The 22041-nt window shown below is 39.2% G+C and overlaps 1 protein-coding gene across 1 annotated transcript in view; it reads right to left on the bottom strand.

Moving 5' to 3' along the window:
• The window catches only part of DNAH17 (dynein axonemal heavy chain 17), a 241515-nt gene that overhangs the window by 102097 nt on the left and 117377 nt on the right, over positions 1-22041 (bottom strand). Inside the window, exons 41-47 of the mRNA XM_043962383.1 lie at positions 20175-20307; positions 17330-17457; positions 15976-16124; positions 12960-13242; positions 11957-12130; positions 11505-11712; positions 11192-11357 (exon numbers count right to left, since the gene is read on the bottom strand). Of these exons, the coding sequence (XP_043818318.1) occupies positions 11192-11357; positions 11505-11712; positions 11957-12130; positions 12960-13242; positions 15976-16124; positions 17330-17457; positions 20175-20307 (1241 nt within the window). The remainder of the gene's footprint in view (positions 1-11191; positions 11358-11504; positions 11713-11956; positions 12131-12959; positions 13243-15975; positions 16125-17329; positions 17458-20174; positions 20308-22041) is intronic.

The following is a 22041-nucleotide window of genomic DNA, read 5'->3' as shown; positions in this document are numbered from 1 at the left end:
CAAGTTTCTGTGTTCAGATTTGAACTCAAGTCCTCCTGAATCCAGGGTCGGGGCTTTATCCACTGCGCCACCTAGCTGCCCCCAATAATGTTTTTTTTAAAGAAGAAAGAGGAATGGATTTGGAGCCAGGTTTGAGTCTCAACTTCACTACCAGCCTGATGAACGTGGGGAAATTTAACCTCCCTAAGCCTGATTTTCTTTATCTATAAAACAGGAATTTAAAAACCACTAGTTTAATCTACCTCAAAGGATGACTGTGAAAATCAAACAAATTAAGGCATGTTAAAATTACTTAGAACCATAAATATTCAATTCATATATTCAGTGGATGGATGATTTTTACTGATGTGCATTTTTCCCTCAGCAATTCAGGTATTCTTGCCCATCCTGTGGGCCTCTTGTCAGTGTTGCCAAATTTGACAAAGGAGATCTGTTGATTGGGGAGGGAGGTGATCATGGGATCATGGTGAACATGTTCAGGGGATCATAGGGAACTCCAGGGTAAGAAGAGCCACAATATAGAAGTAAAAGGAATCTTATTAAAGTAAGAAAAAAGATAGATAAAGGAGGAATTTAGGCATCAAAGAACAGGGGTAGTTCTGAGAACCTCCCTAAAGAACAGGCAGGCTATACTGGGAGTCTGATAGTCTCATGCATTTGTCCACAGCTGTACTATTTATGTGAAATTAAACTCTTTATCTAGAAACAAATTCAGTAATTGGGCCTCAAAATAACAAGGATCATCCAAAGTCTTAGATATTAAGCAAAACATAAAGACAAATGAGGGGGTTCTGGATGCTGGGTTCAGGTAAAGGTCTCTGCATATTTGAAACAGTTCAGCAATCATGGGGAATACCATGACAACAATGTCTTTACATAAATAAATACTTCTGTAGAATCATTAGTTTGCCAGAACGTACCCCTTGAATAAAAGGCTCTAATAGGTTTCAGTTCCTTAGGAAGGGGTAGCAGAATCCTAACAGTAGCACGTAGGCATATGCCTCTGTATCTCCCTCACTATGGATGCAGGAAATCATGGGATAATGATATTGAGTCATCATTAAGAGGTTTGAGTCTTTACTGCCATGATCAGAGGAATTTTCTGTGAAAGAAGAAAGAGGGATGGATCTATCTCTTTTTTGTTTAGTCATTTTTCAGTCATGTCTGACTCTTTGTGACCTCTTTTGGGGTTTTCGTGGCAAAGATACAGGAGTGGTTTGCCATTTCCTTCAACAGATCATTTTACAGATGAGGAAATTGAGGCAAACAGGGATAAGTGACTTGCTTAGGGTCACACGGCTAGTAAATGTTTGAGGCCAGATTGGAACTTGCAAAGATGAGTCTTCCTGACTCCAGGCCCAGTTCTCTATCCACTGTGCCACTTAGAAAAACCTCTGGAGATAGGCAGCTGCTATTTTGGAAGTAGGAGAATGGTTAAGACCTGTTGCAAAAGGATGTACTGCTAGGCTCAGCTTCTAAAGCAGCATTCTCTACAGGCTCTCTGTGAATTAATTATGAATCTCTCACAGTCTCAATCCCTTCTTTTTAGCTACTGGCTTTTTGCAGAGTCTCAATGAGGTAACAAAGAACCAGCACAGAAGTAGCATCCATGCCAACTCCCAATTGCCCTCTGCCCTTCACCCGCTCTATTTTTCAACCCTATCCCCTATTCTACTCTAGTTATCTGTTGGGTAATTCTTTCCTCTAATTGGGGCCAGGCAGGAGGCCCAGTTAACCTCAATGCTTTCTCAACCATGGTAACGTATACCTCCAGGCACCTGAGGCTGTGGTTTTCCTTCCCACCCTCCCCTCTTTTTGTTCTGACTAATGGCTCGGAGGCACCCTTGATTCTGCTCATGAGGCCAAGTGTTGACCATGGAGAGTCTAATTTCAGGGATCATGGGAGTGTGGAAACATGAGTCATGGCATAGTAGCAAAAACTAATCTTGTTAAAGTCATTAAAGATAAGTGAAGGAGAGCTCATGCTTCTGTCAGAAGTGGGTTTGGGGGAAAAGATAACTGACTCCATTTTATGCTATGTTTGCTGTAATTATATAAATGTTCTAAATGTCTCCTTCAGTACCTCCCTCTTTCTTCATCACTTTATGGTTATTTAAAAAAACAACAACACACAACCCTACAGGTCTTTGAATGGTTCCAAGAACTCATTATCTACTTCTCTTTATTCTATATAATTGGGCATCTAGTAGGAGGAGCTTAACAAATGCACATTAACTTGACTAATATGGTAATGTTTTACATAATTGCACACGTATAACCTCTATCTGATTGCTTACCACCTCAGGGATGGGGGGAGGTGAGGGAGGGACAGAATTTGGAACTCAAAACTTTAAATAAAAATGTTAACAACAACAACAAATGCACATTGACTGCTTTGGTCTGGTGTAAATAGTTACTTTGTAACAGTTTAAGCATCCTTTTTCTTTTGCTAAAAAATGTACCTTTTCCTCCTGATCTTACCCCAAACTGCTTTGTGGGGATGTCTATCTGGTCCATACTCTCTGGCTCAAAAGGAGAGAGTCAGTCTCTCTCTCTCTCTCTCTCTCTCTCTCTCTCTCTCTCTCTCTCTCTCTCTCTCTCTCTCTCTCTCTCTCAATCTGTTATCTGTGGAATTGTGATACACATAACCACCACCTATTGATGGGACGGTCTGTCACATATTAAGTGGGTAAACTGCAGGGTACCTATCTGTTTATATCCTATGCTGGCTTTTTCGTGCAGTGGCTAGCAAGGACTCTGAAAATTCTTGTCCCTCCTCCAACACACAGGGTAGGAGACCCTCATGCAGGATGCATGAGGAGGCCCCTTCATGAGTCTGATCTGGGTAGAAGTTTACTGATTGAGGCCATAGCAGTATTATTTACGTGAAATTGAGTTCTTTTTCTGGGAACAAATTCAGATCTTGCACAACAGGCCTCAAACAATGGCTTAGCACTTGGGTGTTACTCAAGACAGTTGCTGGGTTCAGGCAGAAGTCAGCACATGTTTGAAACTGAGCAAAACCTTTGGTCCACCTTTCTTTATATGAATGGACTCTTCTATAAATTCCATCTGCTCTAGGGTCCACTCAATGTTCCTTTCTCACTTTTTCTTGACATTGCAAGGATACTAATGGATCACACAAGCTGACCATTGGTTACCCCTTGTGTTTACCACATAACCAGTCCATCTTCTTTTTCGGTGATATATTACTTTGAGGATAATCTATACTTTAGTTCTTTTTCACAGTTCTATATTTGCTGTGTGTCACATGTGTCTCTCCATTGCCCTCTAAGTGATATTACATGCTATTTCTTATCATATTCTATGACTTGCAACCATTCAACAACTCAGGTAGAATACTCATATTTAAAAGACTAACCTTTATTTCTGGAATCAATTTGGACTCATGAAATCATTTATATATGGTGTAATTAGATGAATCAGTGGATAGAAACCTGGATCTTAAGTCAGGAAGGCCTGAGTTCAAATTTAGCCTCAGACAGTTATTAGCTATGTGACCCATGGCAAGTCACTTGATATCTGCCTCAGTTTCCTCAATGGTAAAATCAAGATAATAATAGGATCTTCCTCACAGTGTTCTCAAGAGGATCAAATAAAAATAATATTTGTAAAGTGCCTAGCACAGTGCTTGGCACACAGTGGACCTTATTAATAAATAATTATTTCCTTCCTTTCCCTTCCCTTTTATAATATCTTAGGTATTCACAATTTCCCAAAGGCAATCCAGCTTATTCTCTTCCACTAGTTTAATTTTGGGCCAAATTTGTTATATGTTTGAACTAATTGCCAAGATAGATATACTGTGGACAAGTTCCATAGGTTGTTCCTTTTTTTTTTTTTTTGGTGCAAGTCAATGAGGGTTAAGTGACTTGCCCAGGGTCACACAGCTAGTAAGTGTCAAGTGTCTGAGGTCAGATTTGAACTCAGGTCCTCTTGAATCCAGGGCCAGTGTTTTACCTACTGTGCTACCTAGCTGCCTGTTCCTCCAACTTTGTTTTATTTTATTTTATTTTGCTGGGCAATTGGGGTTAAGTGACTTGCCCAGGGTCACACAGCTAGTAAGTATTAAGTGTCTGAGGCTGGATTTGAACTCAGATCCTCCTGAATTCAGGGCGGGTGTTCTATCCACTGTACCACCTAGCTGCCCCTCCTCTAACTTTATGTCATAGTCTGGATGAAGCCTTTCTTTCTCTACTTGATTTCCATTATGGAATGGTTAGACTGAGTTCTTTTGAGCGTTTCTAGATTACTTTAAGAGATTCTATCATGTTCTCAATCTTGGCACAATTGGCATTATTTTTGCATAATCTGCCAACAAGAGAATATGGAGCACTTCATGATTCATTGAAAATTCTTCTTCAGCTAGGGACTCTGCATTTAATCTGGTCCATACTAGAATACCTCTGGTAAATATATCTCCTTGTTATATGCTTGGCCTAATTAGGTTAATCAGATATTGTTGAGCAAGGTTATATCTGCTATTAAAATTTTCAAGGAATTTTGAATAATACTTATGTATGGATTGGAGATACTTATTTGGAATAGAGCCTTCAAGATAGTATTTTGCTCTAGGAAATCAAATGTTTGTGGTCTTGGTTTTTTTTCTAATGAATAATAACCAGAGTAAGATCTTGCAAGCTTTGTTTCCATATTTCAGTGTGCAACTAAAAATGTAGCCTACTTGCAGTAGAGTTGAATAGAGTCTACCTGTTCCTTTCTAATCCTCTTATCAAGGATGCCCTTGCTATGTTGTATAAATTAGTCTCATAAATTTTTTAATTAGGTAGAAAAAAACCTAGGAATATAGGTTCAGTTTTTTTATTTCTCTTGGTTGCTCTTTTTTTTTTTTTGGTATCAGAAAGGTGCATTTGTTTTTTTTAATGCCTTTTGTATCTTTCTTTCAGATGTCTTGAGAATCCCTCAAAGATTTCACAGTTGTGTTGCCTCCAGTACAGATAAGCTCTATGTACACTTTTCATTTAACTGCTATTTCCATTTTATTTCTTGTTACAGTCATCCTATCTATTTGATAAGCACACATGGGACAACTATCGTGTTAGAATCCAAGTATGAGTGATCATTTCCATTTTTCTTTTGCTCAATTCTTCTGTTCCTTTTTATCCCTGAATGATTTTGTGATCACTTTGATTAGTTAGGTCTTTTCCCAAGATTTCTTTAAGTTCGTTTTGTTGTTGTTGTTGTTTTGTTTTTGTTTTTGTTTTTTTGGGTTTTTTTGCAGGGCAATGAGGGTTAAGTGACTTGCCCAGGGTCACACAGCTAGTAAGTGTCAAGTGTCTGAGGCTGGCTTTGAACTCAGGTCCTCCTGAATCCAAGGTGGGTGCTTTATCCACTGTTCCACCTAGCTGCCCCCCTCTTTAAGTTAGTTTTACCTTTTACTGCTTCTATAAATTGATATTGTTCAAAATCTTTTATCATCCTCCTCATCACTCTCCATAAGGTTTTGCAAGTGAGCTTATATTATAAAACCAGTGTTGTCATGTCTCTCTGCTTCACTAAGATGGTGCTTAGATTGTTATGACAATTCATTTTCATCAATTAATCTTTTAAGAACATTTCTTGGTGTTTTAGCTTAAAATTGATTTACTGACATAAGGGCAGGGCTCCATTGATTATTCTATCCTACTAAAAAGTAATTACCTTTGTTAGGTAAGAACAATTTTTGATTGAATTAATCAGAACTGTGTATGAACAGGGCCTGGACAACTTGAATGAATCAAAACCATTGCTCATACTCAAAGAACTTATATAAAATGGAGGAATTATCTCAGAACTAGAGATTCTGAAGGTCTAGAATTGAAGGGCAATGAATGGGTTAATCCTGAGCTGAGCCAGAAAAAAAAAACCCAAACCTAGAGGTAATTAGTAAAAGTAGAAAGCAAAAGAAAAATTGAACTATGGCAGAGAAGGGAGATTATCAAGGCAGGTCACTGGCCTTGTTGGCATCCTGGAAAGGAATACTCAGGCTGATGGGCATCAGCTGTATCAAGAACTGAGGGAAATTCTTAGAAAAGTTCTGTTCTTTTCCCATTTCCCATCATTATGAAGACAATAATATAATCTGCTGCTGTGTTTCCTAAACTTTTATAGTAATCTGAATTTTACCTCAATAACACCAAAGAAGCCAGAAGTTAACCAGATATACATACAAATGCAAATTTAGCTAGAGCCACACCTCTGCTAACTTTTTTCCTAACTTGGGGCTCGGAGCAATTATGATTGTTCTAACTTTTCATCTAAGATAAAGTTCCTAAAACCATATGGGGTTCGGGGAGGAAAGAGGGGAGGGAGCCACGTGGACTTTAGGGGCCAATGTGTTGCTCCTAGGCTTAAACCAATCTAATTATTATCTTTTTTGGTGAGGCAATCAGGGTTAAGTGATTTGCCCAAGGTCATACAGCTAATAAGTGCCTGAGGCCAGATTTGAACTCAGGTCCTTGTGACTCCAGGGCCAGTGTCCTATCCACTGTGTCACCTAGCTGCCCCCCAAATAAGCTAATTATTATAATGGGGAGTTACATAAATATATTTTATTTTCATATCACCTTTATGTTCAAATATTCCTCTCTCCCCTCTCCTACCTATTTTAGAAGCATACAGTACTGAGACCTCAGTTGCATAATAAAGATTAAGAATTTATATTTTAACAAAACTATCATTGGTTTAAAAATCTGTATAAAATTATTTTAGTCTGTGAATATGTACTTTCTTCCATCTATAGCCCATTTTAATGACCAATAATTTGTTTAATTAGGTTAAGATGGAATTGTTTTCATTGTGTTTCATTTATTTTTCTCTTTTTTTAATTCTGTTTTTAAGCTTTGTACTAATATTGATCTTTGCTCTAATAAGGCAGACATCTGACTATACACAGGCAGCTGATTCAGTGAAGATTCTTAAATTAGTACTTCTGGGTCACATGAGCAACAAGATGGCAGACTAGACATTTTTTTCTGATCCCCATGACTTCTCAAACCTCTCTAAAACAGAAATTATGTGCCAAAGATAAAGCAACTTCAGCTGTCTCTAAGGTCTGGGTCACTCAGAATTCCAAAGAAGGTTAAAAATAAACTTGGGTTTCAACCCAAGAACTGGCACTCACTGACCCTGAGCTCACTCAGCACTCTCCCCCTACCTCCCATACTACCAGCAACAAGGCTGCACCAGCAAACCCAAGGTAAATGACATAGGCTTACATCAAAACCCACCCCTACACCCTGGTCTTCCCTCTGTCTTTCCAGTACTGTGGAGAACCTGGGATCTGGACTGCAGACATTTGCTCAGAGCTGTGGCCACAGCTCTTCAGAAGCAGAAGCCCCACCCCACCCCCTCCCCCATGGGCTATAGCCCAGAAACTCTAGTGCTGGAAAGCTCTGTATTCTGGTGGTTGGGCCCAGGTCACCAGGATAGGATACCACACATGTGAGGGCTGTACCACTAAACTTGAAGGAAAGGGCCCAGCACCCATTTAGGGCTAATTCTGACCACTGAAAAGTCAACTAGGGCAGAGACCTAGACTGGTGAACTGTGAATTGTCCAGTGTGGACTGAGATGCTTTGAGATCTAGTCTCTGAGGAAACTACAGTCAGAGGGGAGGGAGTTAGGAAATTAGTGATAGGGAAAATAAGGGGGTGGGGCGGGGAGAAACACTGAAAGTACCAAATTTTTTGGGAAGAAAAAGGCTCAAAGACCTTGAACATAAACAGATAAATCAACAGGAAAACTAGTAACAACAGAAGGAAATATGGCCATCAGATCCTGTAAATGAGTTAAGTCATTTTTGAATAAATGCTACAAAATAAAGGAAAATGATCCAACACTTGAGACAGGGGACTCTGTGGATTTTTAAGAGAACATAAAACAATAACATGCTGTTTCCTGAGTGTTTTAAAAGAGGAATGAGAATTTTGAGCACAGAATTTATGTCTTACACAACAGATGTTTAAAAAAAAATGAACAGAATAGAAAAACTTGAACCTGCAATGAGTTTCACCAAAAGAGAGAACAACAGATATAGAAGGCAAATACACAGAAATGAAGGACAACCTAGGAGAAAAGAAGCAACAAGTAAAAACATTAAAAGAAAATATGCTCTCTATGCAAGCAAAACATACTGAACTAGAAAGATAGCATGAACAGAGACAACCTAAGGATCACAGGTTTCTCAGAAGAAAACAGGCCAAAAAACCAAAAAATAAACTTTTAATGCCATAATAAAAGAAATAATAGAAGAGAACTACCCAGAACTTCTGGATATAGAAAATTAAATTCCAAATGAAAGAATTTACAGAATGTCTCCAGACAAAACAAAACAAAAAACAAAAAACAACCCAAGGCTGAAAACTCTAAGACACATAATGGTTAAATTTAACAATTCTATTCAGAAAAAACAAGTTCTACAAGACATCAGGAGAAAGACCTTCAAGTACAAAGGAAAGGACTTTTAAATAATGCAAGACTCTTCTACACCCACTAGAAAAATGAGAAGGGAATAGAATGATATGTTCCAAAGAGCAGTAGAGTTCAAGATGCAAAACCCAGGGTGACCCGCCCTGCAAATCTTAGCTTAATCATACAGGACAAAAAATGGACATTCAGTAATAGTTTGAAATCATTTTAGAAAGAAAACCAGGACTGAAGAGACCATTTGCATCTCAAACACCCCAAATAACAGAAATGCAGGTGCATTGAATAAAAGTAGTAGGCAAGAAAAGCAATAACAACAGAATGAGAACAGAAACACCAGTAAGAGACTTCTTTCTGAACATACGCAAGGAGATGGGATGAAGGCAGAAATCTGATAGAGCTAACAGTGAAGAGGCAGACAGGGGCATTATGGTCCAAACCTGGAGACACTCTGCCTACAGGTGAATGCTTCTTTTGTGGAATGCTCAAATTAGTAATGAGGAGCTATTTTTCAGTCATGTCTGATTCTTTGTGACCCCATTTGAGGTTTTCCTGGCAAAGCTACTGCAGTGGTTTGCCATTTCCTTCTCCAGCTCATTTTACAGATGAGGGACTGAGGCAAACAGGGTTAAGTGACTTCCCCAGGGTCACACAGCTAGTAAGTGTCTGAGGCTGGATTTGAATTCAGGAAGATTAGTCTTTCTGACTCCAGACTTGGCATTCTCTCCACTGTGCCACCTAGCTGCCCCTATGAATTGTTTCCTTTTTGTTAGAATAAAATTAATCTCATTTTTTGTGATGGTATTTGGTATTTGCCATGAGAAAGTCATTTTAATTTTGTTCTTGCAGAAAGTATTTTGGGTATATAGGCATGTAGATTTTGCATATCATATAAGTTTCTCGATGCTGTCATTCCCTTTTCCTGGTCCACATTTTCTAATACATTTTTTTTTTTTTACCATCTTTACATGTCCCTACCTTTGTAATGGAGTTAACAAGTATCAGAACAGAGGGTGATTTAACTTGGGTAATTTTATTGAGGTTTTCTAATCTCAATCTCTTCAACTTCTGCATTGGAGGTTGGTGCATAAACTGCAATTATTTTATGGATAATCTTTCTGCAAATACTTAGAATGAACATTGACATACAAAATGAACAAATATCCCATGAAACTACATTCCTTGTTGCCATTGGCAACATGATAAAAACCAATTTTGCTGACTTCTTTAGGTGCTTCTCTTAGAACCATCTTTCAATTTAGCTGCAACTTTCCCCTTTCTTCTGGTTTCATTTATAGCAAGAACTGACAAATTGAGATGACTTTATTCCTTCAGTATGTTTGCCAGTTGGTCATGGGACAAGGATCTCCTTTAGAATATATGCAACTAAGTTAAAGTTTATTTTTTTTGCAGGGCAATGGGGGTTAAGTGACTTGCCCAGGGTCACACAGCTAGTAAGTGTTAAGTGTCTGAGGCCGGATTTGAACTCAGGAACTCCTAAATCCAGGGCCAGTGCTTTATCCACTGTGCCACCTAGCTGCCCCCAAAGTTTATTTTTTTTTTAAATTCTTAGCATTCTCTGCCACCATGATTGTAGAAGCAGGAGTAAACCACACAAAACTGAGTGCCATTTTGTATTTTTCTTGGTTTCATGGATTGTCTTGATTTTTTTGTTTTGTTTTGTTTTTTGGTGAGGCAATTGGTGTTAAGTGACTTGCCCAAGGGTCACACAGCCTAGTAAGTCATGTATTGTCTTGAAAAGAGAATCTTTCACCAAAAGACCAGCCTGCTGGTGTTGAACTCTATCCTTGGCTAAGCAGGTCCTTGGAAACTAGATTAAGCCTGTTGCTAGGACTATACCTGAAGCTTCTGTTCAGCTGGCATAGAGAGGGTTACTTTGGGCTGTGTTGAGACAACAGAGGAGGATTTGATGGAGGACAATTACACAGTACTTTATAAATAAGAGCTAGTAATATATCCTCTTTGCTGAAAAAGTGAAATAATCTTATTTTTATGACACTAGCAGAATGCTCACCATTCATATAATTTGAAGTTCAATGTTATGATTCAGTTACATGTGCCTTGACTTAGTTTGCTAATAATTTTACTTTCCAAATATCTGGTATGAAAATTGATCTGTGATTTCCTTGATATGGATTCCCTCTCCAAAAATAAATATTGTAACCCAGCCATGCCAACTATATCTGAGACCCTTAAATTCACCAAAGCTTGCAGCCTTCCTTTCATTTTCTTTATATTGAGTGGATACCAGTGGAGCACTTGGTGATCCTCTGTTCTCACCCAGGTATGGTACCTTTTTGTTTTCCTGTCAGAATTTCTCTGATGATAGCCTTCTCATTGTATCTTCTGCATAATTCTTCATTTATAACACATTGAAACCTATTCATAGCTTCTGTTTAGCACACTGAAGAATTATTAATATTGAAAACCTATATCTTCACCATCTCTCCATTTCTTTCTCTTTCCTGACAGCCCTCCTTTACTACCTCCCTTTTGGGGAAAAGTGGGATTTTTTTTTAACTTTAAAGTACCATGGAAATATAAGCAATTAAATTATTAACAAAACCTTACAATGTGGGGAATTAGTCCTAAAAGTCTCCTATAGCAAGTGAGTTGTGAGATGGTCTTTTCAGTTTCAAAGTCTTGCAGGGACTAATTACATTTATACTGAAAGTTTGATGAGATCCTTGACTCCCACAATGATCAAAGGTTGCATATTTACCAGTGCCCATGATCCATGTGCTGCCTGATCAGAGTGTGAGGTGCCACTGTTCCATACTTGTCCACCTCTGGCATATTCATATCATCAATGAAGTAAATAAGCTTTCTGGTACCTGGGGGTCCATAGTTTCGCCCTGATTTCTTCTCCAGTGGCTTCTCAAGAACACCTGCCAAATTCAAAGGGGGTTAGCTATTGTTCAGTAGCTTCCTGGGGATCATTTTCTTATTAGAGCCAACAAAAAGATGTGTGGGGTTTTTTTTTTAGGTTTTTTAATTTTTTTAGGCTTGGTTTGGTTTTGTGTATGTGTGTTTACCTTGTAACATGGCAGAAGTCGTATAGAAGTTGAAAGGAACAGACTGTACCACATACTCATCAGTGTTCAAGCTGCCAAGCTTGTCACCCATCAAGACTGACTTTCCAGTGCCTGCATTGCCCACCAACATCACTGGCCACTTTTTGGCCATTAATAAATCCATAAAATACCGAATCCGGATGGTCTCTGTTGTGTGGACCAAGGAAGCCTAGGGGTAGGGAGAGAATCCATGGAAACAAATGCATGGCTTAAAAGCAATATGAAATCATTGTCCTACAGACAGATTAAGGTGCAGAACCAAATGAAAAAAATAAAATAAAATCCCAGGCTTTGATGGAAAGGTACTATTGCTAAAAATTACTGTGTGCAACTGAAGACTTCTTAGAAGTAGAGGAAAAAACCATTTTGTGTCTGATTCCAGGATTCAGAGTTTGGGGGTAGGGGTATGATACCTGCAGTGGGATGTCAGGATCCAATTCAAATGGAGATACTTTATCTGTCCATGGCATGAATTTTTTACTCTCTGGGTCAATATAGTAGTCAAAAATGGTTCCTTGAGAGGGAAATTTGATGGTCTTAAATTCATTCAACCACCACCTGCTGAACTCAACACGATAGTCCACAAGCTAGGAAAAAAACATCAGAAATTACCAGAAAATCCTATTTGAATCATAGACTGTCAGATCTGGAAGGGAAGTCACTGAGAGGTCATTTAGACCAATCTCATGTTTACAGATGAAGAAACTGAGACCCAAGAGCTGAAGAGATGTGTTCATGGCCTCATTATTAATAACTGACTAAATTAGGATCACCCATATATTGGTTTTCTTTCTTTCTTTTTTTTTTTTTTTGTGAGGCAATTGGGGTTAAGTGACTTGCTCAGGGTCACACAGGCTGGATTTGAACTCAGGTCCTCCTGAATCCAGGGCTGGTACTCTATCCACTGCGCCACCTAGCTGCCCCCATATATTGGTTTTCCACAAATACATTGTGGTATAGGGGAAAGAGAACTGTATTTGGAGTCAGAAAACCTAGGTTCAAATCTTGGCCCTCTAACTAAGTGACCCAGACACCTCTGGACCTCAGTTTCTTCATCTGCAAAATGAGAGGTGTGGTCTCATGGGTGTGTTGAAGTCAGTTCAATGGCTCTAGAGAGCAGATAGTTAAATGGGCAAACTGACAAGTCAGGGCTTGATTCTTGGTTTTGTTAATTGTCTAGACTTTAAAAAGTGATGGAAAAATTAATAATGCAGATTAGTCATAAAAGTCATAGTTTTTTGGAGAAGTGGTTATTAAACATTTAATAAATCACCTAGGTGTGGATTAGATGGTCTCTTAGGGTTGTTTTCAATTCTAATCCAAAAATCCTGTGGTCTTTTAAATTAGGGCTGCTATATGTACTATGGACAAAGGTAATAAAAGCTCCTGGGTCAAAATTTCTTGAAATGACTTTACCTGGTCCTGGAACATGGCTCCTCCAAAAGCCCAGAAGCATGCGAACACAAAATAGAGCTCATAGAGCTCCTTGGAGGAATCTGGAGGGGTATTCTTTGGGGTCAAAAGACATTCTAGGAGGTAAAGTATAGTCTGTATCACTGTGATTTCTGGAACTGGAGTGATCTTCTTAAATCCAAACCTCAGCTTGTCAAGGCATGTGGGGAGATATTTATCAAACAGGATCATCAAATTAGCTTTCTCCGACTGCACCTTGCGCCTTTCAATCCAGCTATTTACCACACTAGAAAAGAGGGGGGAGAAATTGGAAAATATTCATGGAATACAATCAGCCCTGAATATCCATGAGTAAATTCTCCCTATCCCAAGCTGGTTTCAATCTTTCTTATAGCACAGCTTGAAGCTAGTTGCCCAATTCAAATATCAATAAATGTCCATTAAATGCCTACTACCTGAAAGGTGTTATGCTTGGGCCAGGAGCGGCTAGGTGCCACAGCGGAGAGAGTGCCAGGAAGACTCAGAACTTGGAAACTTGGGAAGCCAAGTTCAAATCTGGCCTCAGACACTAGTTGTGTGACCTTGAAGAAGTCATTTAACCCTGTTTGCCTCAGTTCCTCATCTGTAAAAATGAGTTGGAGAAGGAAATAGCAAACTATTCTGGTATCTTTGCTAAGAAAACCCCAGATGGAAAAAAAAAAAAAAAAAGAAAAGAAAACCCCAGATGGGGTCACAGGAGTTGGACACAACTGACCAATAACAACATTAAAGGTGCTATGCTTGGGCCAGGGATACCAAGACTAAATAGTCCCCTTAAGGGGCTCACATTCTACACAGTTCCAAGTGTTCAGAGAATCCAAATTTATATTCTTATTAGCCCAAGTGTAATCAGGAAGCCAAATCTACAAAAGAATTCCTCAATTGTGTCATTCAAATCTAAATAGTTTAAAATAGTTTTAGGTTAGTCCCTGCTTTTGGCTATTTAAGCCACAGTGTTCTGTGGATAACTAAGAGGGGCCTGAACGTGAACTCTTCTCTGTACAAAAAAATGATGATAATGTTTGCAAAGTTGTTTTGAAGAAAGAAAGAGTTTCATAAGCCTGAAGGTGGGAAAGGAATAAGCATTTATACAGAGCCTATTATGTGCTAGGCACTTTACAAATAATTTCTCATTGATCCTATAAAAAACAATATCCTGTAAAGCAGGTGAGGCAACTGAGGCAGACTATGCCTAGAGTCTTAAATGTCTTGCCCAGAGTCACATAGCTGAGAAGTATCTGAGGCTACATTTGAAATACTAATTCTAATCCCAGCATTCTTTCCATTGTGCCACTGTAGCTGCCCATGGGAGTCAGTATGTACGATCACTGTTATTGCCCAGTGCTCATCAAGTACATTATTGTCATCATCTGTAAAATTTTTATCTCCTTGTAGAATTTCAGCTAAGTGTGAAGGGAGAGCAATTCATACATTCATGCATTAAGCTTATGTTTAATTTTCTGTTAATGACAATGACCATTAGCTTATGCAAACATGCTGCTGAATCTGAGTCTGGTATGAAATGCAAGTTTTGTGAACTATCAAGGGAAAGGATGGGTAATTTTATCAGTTCCCCTTGGGAACTTTCTCCACAAGACAGATTTTGTGGTTGTGGAGTTGTTTCAATCATGTCCAACTCTTTGGGACACCATTTGGAGTTTTCTTGGCAAAGTCACTGGATCGGTTTGCCATTTCCTTCTCTGATTCATTTTACAGATGAGGAAACTGAGGCAAACAGGGTTAAGTGACAGCTAGTTAAGTGTCTGAGGCCGGATTTGAACTAACTTGACCTTTGTCTTCTAAGATCAGTGCTCTATTTACTGTGCCACTTAGCTGCCACTAGGCTATGACTTAGGAGGTAAGCCCTAGGGAGCTAACTGGGTACCAGAGATATTAAATGACTTGATAAATGTCATATAACTTGTTAAAGGGGAGGTTTGAACCCAGATCTTTCCAATTCCAAGTATGGCACTCTATCTACTAGTTTCACAATTGTCTTATGCCCCTAGTAAAGGCAGTAAATCCTCATTTAAATAAATTAATTTGCTCTTGGGACAGAAGATTGAACAGAAGTACTGCCCACCAAGAATTCTATCCCTTTTGCACATTAGCTAGGCCTTTTTCTGTGCCTGCCTATAAGGTCTTAATTCTTCCTCACCTTCCTTCTGTGATGTTTAAAATCTATATTGTGTGATCGCCTTAAATTAGAAGCTTCAACACCAGTCTTTGGGCATTAAACATTTATTAAAACATACAGGTATTAACATGGAGTTCAGAAAGTTAAGAAAAGGCCTATCTCGCATAGAGTTCCAGCCTGGTTGGGTTCTTCCTCAAGTCCTCCTCCAGGAGCCTGCTTTAATCAGGAACCCTCCAGCAAGTTGATTGTGGAAGCTTTTTTATAGGTCTGGAACAGAGGTGTTCCTTACACACTGCTTCAAGCTGATTGGTTGGCATCATCCAAATCCATTGGTTTTGAAGGTGTTCTCAAGTTGAGTTCACAGTCTAGCTTCTGAGAACAATACCTTCTTAAGGGCTAGCCAGGTGTGATTACAATCCAGTTAATTTGAAGTAGGCTAATCAGCAGTCAATCACTCTCATTTGATTCAATCAGTCTAGATTAATCTCCAGGTGGGTCTGAGTATCTGCTAAATCCCATTATTTCATCACACTTCTTACCTAGCCTTAATCACAGAATGGGCATGGCTTCAGGCAAATTGAGACCTGTGAAAGGCCCTAGCTTAAAAAGACAAGGTCTCCCACTGCATCGGGGCAATCTCCAATTGTCCTGATCTATGTCTTACTACTGGACCCAGATGGCTTTGGAAGAGAGAGTGAGGCTGGTGACTTGCACAGCCCTCCCTCACTTAAATCCAATTCACTATGAGTCATGACATCACCCTCCTGACATCTTGGTTCTCTCCAAGAACAAAGGACAAACAACAATTACTTTGATATGCACAGATAGAAAATCAGAACTTACGGATTCCATCCTAGATCTGCAGGGTTGATGTAAAGTATTCCTGCTCTGGAAACTGTGGCTGGGGTGGCTGTTCTTAGGTGACTAATCTCAAACACTAGTCTCATGGTGCGGTTCAAGGGGATTCGCTCATTACTGGCTAAGGTCAGAACCTGGGATGAGAGAAAAAAAACAAACAGGTTTGTTTCCAAGAGAAAAGGACATTCATACCTCAGAATACCCAATATTTCCATAGATTTCTATCATCTGGGGGCTAGAAGGAATTTTGTGCCTTCAAGCAAGTCCTGATTAAAAGCATTCAGTATAAATTCAAGCCCACTTTTTAAGGACCCCCACAAGAAATTGTTTTCTACTTCATGCTTCCCTCTGCAACTCATTGCAATGTTAAACCACCCTCGCTATAAGGATGTTATTAATCCCAAGATCTAACCTGTATTGCTTATGATGCTATTTTAGCCAATTTCCTCATCTATCCTCAGTGGATGTAGAGAAAAGCTCATTACCATGCTATGCAAGCACTTTCCAAAGCTGGTGCCCAGAGCTGAATACTCTAAATGTGGCCCAACCATTACAGTAGGAATGTCAACAACCTTACTTGGTACACTACATCTATTAATGCAACCTAAGAATAAATAAGTTTCCTCCCTCCCACCTTCCTTTTTTCCCTCCCTCCTTTCCTCCCTTCCCTCCATCCTTCCTTCCATGTTTCCTTTCTTCCTTCTTTCTTTTTTTTTCTCCTTTCCTTCTTAAAAAGCCACACCTCACAGTTGGCTTATTTGGAGTTTGCAGCCAACATGGTCTTTTTTCACTTGAACTGCCATTATGCCAAATCTTCCTAATTTTCTACTTGTGTAGTTGATGGTTTTCTCCCCCTAAATTCAGGACTTTATATTTGTGCTCTTTGCATTTCATGTTATAAGTTTCATTACATTGTTCTAATGTAGCATGGTCATTATGAATCTTAAGTCTGTCATCACATATTCCTTTATGCTTTATTTCATCTGAAATATTGACTTATACCCCATCTTTGACCACATAAATCATTGCTAAAAATGTTGACTAGGGCAGGGCCAAGGATATGTACCTTGGGATCTATGTGATGGGACTCTTTTTTTTTAATTCAGTCAATGAGTGCTTTGCATAGGATTAAAAAAAACCCTTTCTTTTACTGAAATTCACTCTGTAACAAATAACAAGATTCCAATGCATAGTAAATTTTTTGACTTTGCGCTATTTTAGATTATTGTGGACAAGAAAGGGTTTTACTGTAAATTTGAGAAAGTCTTGTTTCTGTCCAAGGAAGTCACCAACTGATAAGAATAGGAAGAGGAAAAGTTCATTAAGTCCCTCAGCTCACCTTATTATCATCCATGACAGTGTTCAGGGATTCGATCCACATGGGATCTATATCCCCATCCAGAACAATCCATTTGGGGCCTAGATGAGTTATGTTAGCCAGGTCCCGCATTATAGTAGAAAAAAGTCCTGTGTGGTAACAATTTCATTTAGTTAGCTTTATTTTCAATATATGAACCATTACATTCTTCAGGAAGAGAAAACTGTAACAAGATCAATCAATAAGCAATTATTAAGTACTCTGCTAGGTGTTGAGGATACAAATACAAAGTAAAATAATCTCTCTCTCCTTAAAGAGTTTATACTGCTGTTGGGGATGTTATTCAATCATTTCAGTTGTGTTTGACTCTTTGTGACTCCAAATGGAATTTTCTTGACAGAGATACTTGAGTGGTTTGCTATTTCCTTCTCCTGCTCATTTTATAGATGAGGAAAGTGAGGTAAATAGGCTTAAGTGACTTGCCCAAGGTCACACAGCTAGTAAGTGTCTGCCATGAGATTTGAACTCAGGTCCTATTAACTTCAGGGCCAGTTCTCTATCTACTGTGCCACCTAGTTACCCTCAATATGTAGGATACCCATGTGGCAAAGGCATCTCAAAGCTTCTAGTACTGAAGGGCCAGGAAGTCCTTTCTTTCTTCACAGAGTTATCACATGGGATTCCCAGAATCTGCTCTTTTTTACCCCCCAGGGCAATGAGGGTTAAGTGACTGGCTCAGGGTCACACAGCTACTTAAGTGTCAAGTGTCTGAGGCCGGATTTGAACTCAGGTCCTCCTGAATCCAAGGCCAGTGCTTTATCCACTGTGCCACCTAGCTGCCCCCAGAATCTGGTCTTCTTCAAAATCTGACTCTGAATTACCAAGGGCCACACTTCTTGAAGTCACTTCCTCAGTCAAATGATTTGTCTCTCTGTATCCTGGAGAGTATGAGTTTCCATATCTGGAATATGAGTTCCCCCACTGGATGTACCTTGAGATAGAACCCATGATAAATTTTTATGCTCTATCTACTGCACCACCTAGCTGCCCCATGATAATTTTTTAAGGATGGGGGTGACTTGGACATGTTTGTACATGGCTAGAAAGTTATCAGTAGAGAGGGAAAGATTGAAGATTAGAGTGGGGAATGTTAGGTGGGTTGGGGATGGGGAATCTATTAGAGAAGGTAAAAGGGAATGGATGAAGCATACATGGAAGAGGGAGGGCCTTAGGGAGGAGACCTGCCATGGGAGACTAGATGGACCAACCACCTTACCAACTTTCCAGTCACTCATTCAACAATATGAGCTATAAAGATAAATAAGATGAGATAATTGACCATGAGCAGCTTTATGTTTCAGTAGGGTAAGTATATAGTTAAATATAATGCCATTCGAAATGTAATGTTTAGGGGGCGGCAAGGTGGCGCAGTGGATAAAGCACCGGCCCTGGATTCAGGAGTACCTGAGTTCAAATCTGGCCTCAGACACTTGACACTTACTAGCTGTAAGTCCCTGGGCAAGTCACTTAAACCCCACTGCCCCACAAAAAAAAAAAAAAAGTAATGTTTACAAGTATAAAGTACTATGAGATCAAGTGAGAAATAACTTCCAACTGGGAAGATGAGTTTTGTAGAAGTGGCATTGGAGCTGGACTTTTGAGAATGGATCATTTGTTGTTGCTCCCTGAACTCAGCATTTCATTTCCAGCTGGTACCTTTGTATGGGCTTTCTCTCATCCTTAGGATTCATTCCAGCCTCACTCACCTCTGCCTCTTAAATCCTTAGCTTCCTTCAAGGCATAGCTAAGGTTTTAGCATAAACTAAGAGTTGTCACTTCCCATGGGAAATCTTTCCTGATCTCCTTATCTGTTCGTTTTCTTTCTCTTCTCAAATTATTTTCTGTTCACTTATCTATATGTAATAATCTCTAGTAGGATATAGAGGTGGTATAGTAGATTGCCAGGCCTGGAGTCAGGAAGACCTGAGTTCAAATCCAACATCAGGCACTTACTAGCTATATGACCTCGGGCAAGTCACTTAAACTTTGTCTCCCTCAGTTCTTCACTTATAAAATAGGAATAGTAAAAGCACTTAAATCACAGGGTTGTTGTGAGGATTGACTGAGAGGATAATTGTAAAGTGCTTAGCATAGCATCTGGCACATAGTAAGCACTGTATCATTGTTGGCTATTTTGTTGTTGTTAATTGGTTTTGTTTGTTTGTTTGTATTTTTTTGCAGGGCAATGAGGTTTAAGCGACTTGTCCAGGGTCACACAGCTAGTAAGTGTCAAGTGTCTGAGGTTGGATTTGAACTCAGGTCCTCCTTTTTTTTTTTTTTTTCCTTTTCTTCTTTTCTTTTCAGGTCCTTCTGAATCTAGGGCCCATGCTTTATCCACTGCCCACCTAGCTGCCCCCATTGTTATTGCTATTGCAATTGTTATTGTGATCTTTTTCTAGATCCTTAAGATCAGGGACTGTTTTTTGCCTTTCTTTGTATCCCCAATGCTTTGCACAGTGCCTGGAACATAGTGAGTAGTTAAATACTTGTTAACTGACTCAAGGATGGAAAGGATTTCCTCCATGGAAACAGTGGCTAGCTACCCAACAGGGTAGTCTGGCACCAGATCTTAGAAAGCCTCAAATTCCAGGCTGAAGGTCTGGATTTTATTCTGTAGGCAATAGAAAGCTATTGAAGGCTCTTGAGGAGGGTAGATCCAGTCAGACCTGTACTAAAAGACTTGCGTCTGAATTCACTCATAGTATTTTCCACCAATAGTGAATGATATACAGTAAGTGTAGCTTTTCAGATGGTAGTTACTACAAGGCAGCTCATTAATTTGTTTTTTGATTTTTGCTTTTTTTACCATCTTTCCACTCTCTTGTAGCAGGGTTAATGATGCCAAAGAGTTCATCACATGTGACTGCTTTGGGGTCAAGATCCACTGCAACAGCTTTTCTTTTCATGTTTAGATAGGTCTTATTGAGGGATTTCAGGACCTGAGAAGAAAGAGATGATAGACAGGTGATTAATAAGCAATTGAAACACATCATAGTTTTGGCAGGGGGCCACATTTGACTTAAGCTTTCTGAAGAAATGATCCCACCCCCAGAGAGTGACTCAAGGTAAGAAGCATGCTTTAACAGATACCTGTAAATAATAGTCCACACTAGGGTAATGAAGCACAGGCATGGACAATCTCAACCAATAGATAATCCTAATTAATTTTTACTTTGGGGGGGTCAATATGACATTTTGAAAACAGTTTCATTTTTCTACTTCCACTTGCTTTGCCAAGCTTGCACCCATTGATGGTGAGGGGAGGTATGTTGAGTTGGACTGGATGGCAAAGAGGCAAGCCAATCTAGAATGAAAAACTTGTGGCCAATAACCCACATGTAGAAAAATACTAAAATATGCATAGTAGTACTTTTTTGTGGAAGGAAGAACTAGAAACAAAGTGGATACTCATTAGTTGGTGAATAGTTAAACAGATTATGACATAAATACAGTGGAATATCATTGCACCATCAGAAATTATGAATATAATGAATTCAGGGGAACAAATGATTATATGAACTGACACAGAATGAGATAAGTGGAATCAGAGAAATAATATACATAATGACTGAAACATTATAAGTGAAAAGAATGATATGATGAAGCTGAAATATGAGTCATTGTGATACCCAGCCTAGGGCCAACAGTAGAGAGGAGGGAGACTGAAGGGGAAGTTGCATACACTGTCAGATGTGGCCACTTAACTATTGTTCAATTCCAGGACCAGGGTTGCTGGGGAGAATGGGGTAGGAGAGGGAGGGTAAAGAGTCTATGTCCAGAAATGACAATGATATCAAAACCAAAGCTACCCCCCCAAAAAAAAGTTATTTACATAAAAAAGAATTAACCCCAAAGAAAGATAAAAGCAATTAAAGGCAATTCTTATGTTAAGTAAGTCAGATGAAAAAAGAGATGTTATCTTTTCAGATTCATTAGAAACACACATAAAATGAAACCCAACACATCATCAATTCCCTCATTTCTGACAGCACACTGACTAGAACGCTGAAGGGTACACCTCAACTATGCCACTGCTTTAGGTATTCATTCAGTAAACTTGTTAGGGAAAGCATCTACAAAGAGATACTTTGCCAGACCAAACTCAGGCCACCCCACAATAAACCAGGAACTAGAGCCATAACTAGTAATGCTTGCACCCTTGGAAAGTACCACAAATTGCACCTCAGGTAAGGGCAAGATCATTCTCTCTCTTTCCTGGCTTGAGCTGAGATCTTACCTCACTCCTGGCTAAAGATCGCATTTACTCATGGGTATTCTCTGGTACAGTCTAATCTGCATAACTTCTTCCATTTGTTTGATGTTTTTCTTCACTAGATAAATGAGTTTACTTGATATTAACTATTTATGATGATCTTTTGTGTAACCAGTGTTTAATAAGAAGAAGCCAAATTGGTAAGTGTAAGCTAAGGGCTAACTTCCTTTAATAGGGAAGTAGCTTTTGTTTTGAACCTATCATTCCCTAAATTAGCAATGTTCAAGGGCACCTGATAGCTATAATTCTAGCCCAATGTCCCTTTCAGAGAATCATGAAAAGAATGCCTAGCTTTGGTGGGTCTTCTGGGGCCTAGCTGCTGCTCTCCACCCCTAATATGGCACAACAGGTCTGGCTGTTGGCTCTTCTCTACACAGAGGCAGGCCAGACCTCAGATTGT

The sequence above is a fragment of the Dromiciops gliroides genome, chromosome 4, assembly GCF_019393635.1.
Source record: "Dromiciops gliroides isolate mDroGli1 chromosome 4, mDroGli1.pri, whole genome shotgun sequence".
Classification (NCBI taxonomy): domain Eukaryota; kingdom Metazoa; phylum Chordata; class Mammalia; order Microbiotheria; family Microbiotheriidae; genus Dromiciops; species Dromiciops gliroides.
The sequence above is the reverse complement of the archived record's forward strand: the minus strand, read 5'-3'. Positions and strand labels throughout refer to the sequence as shown.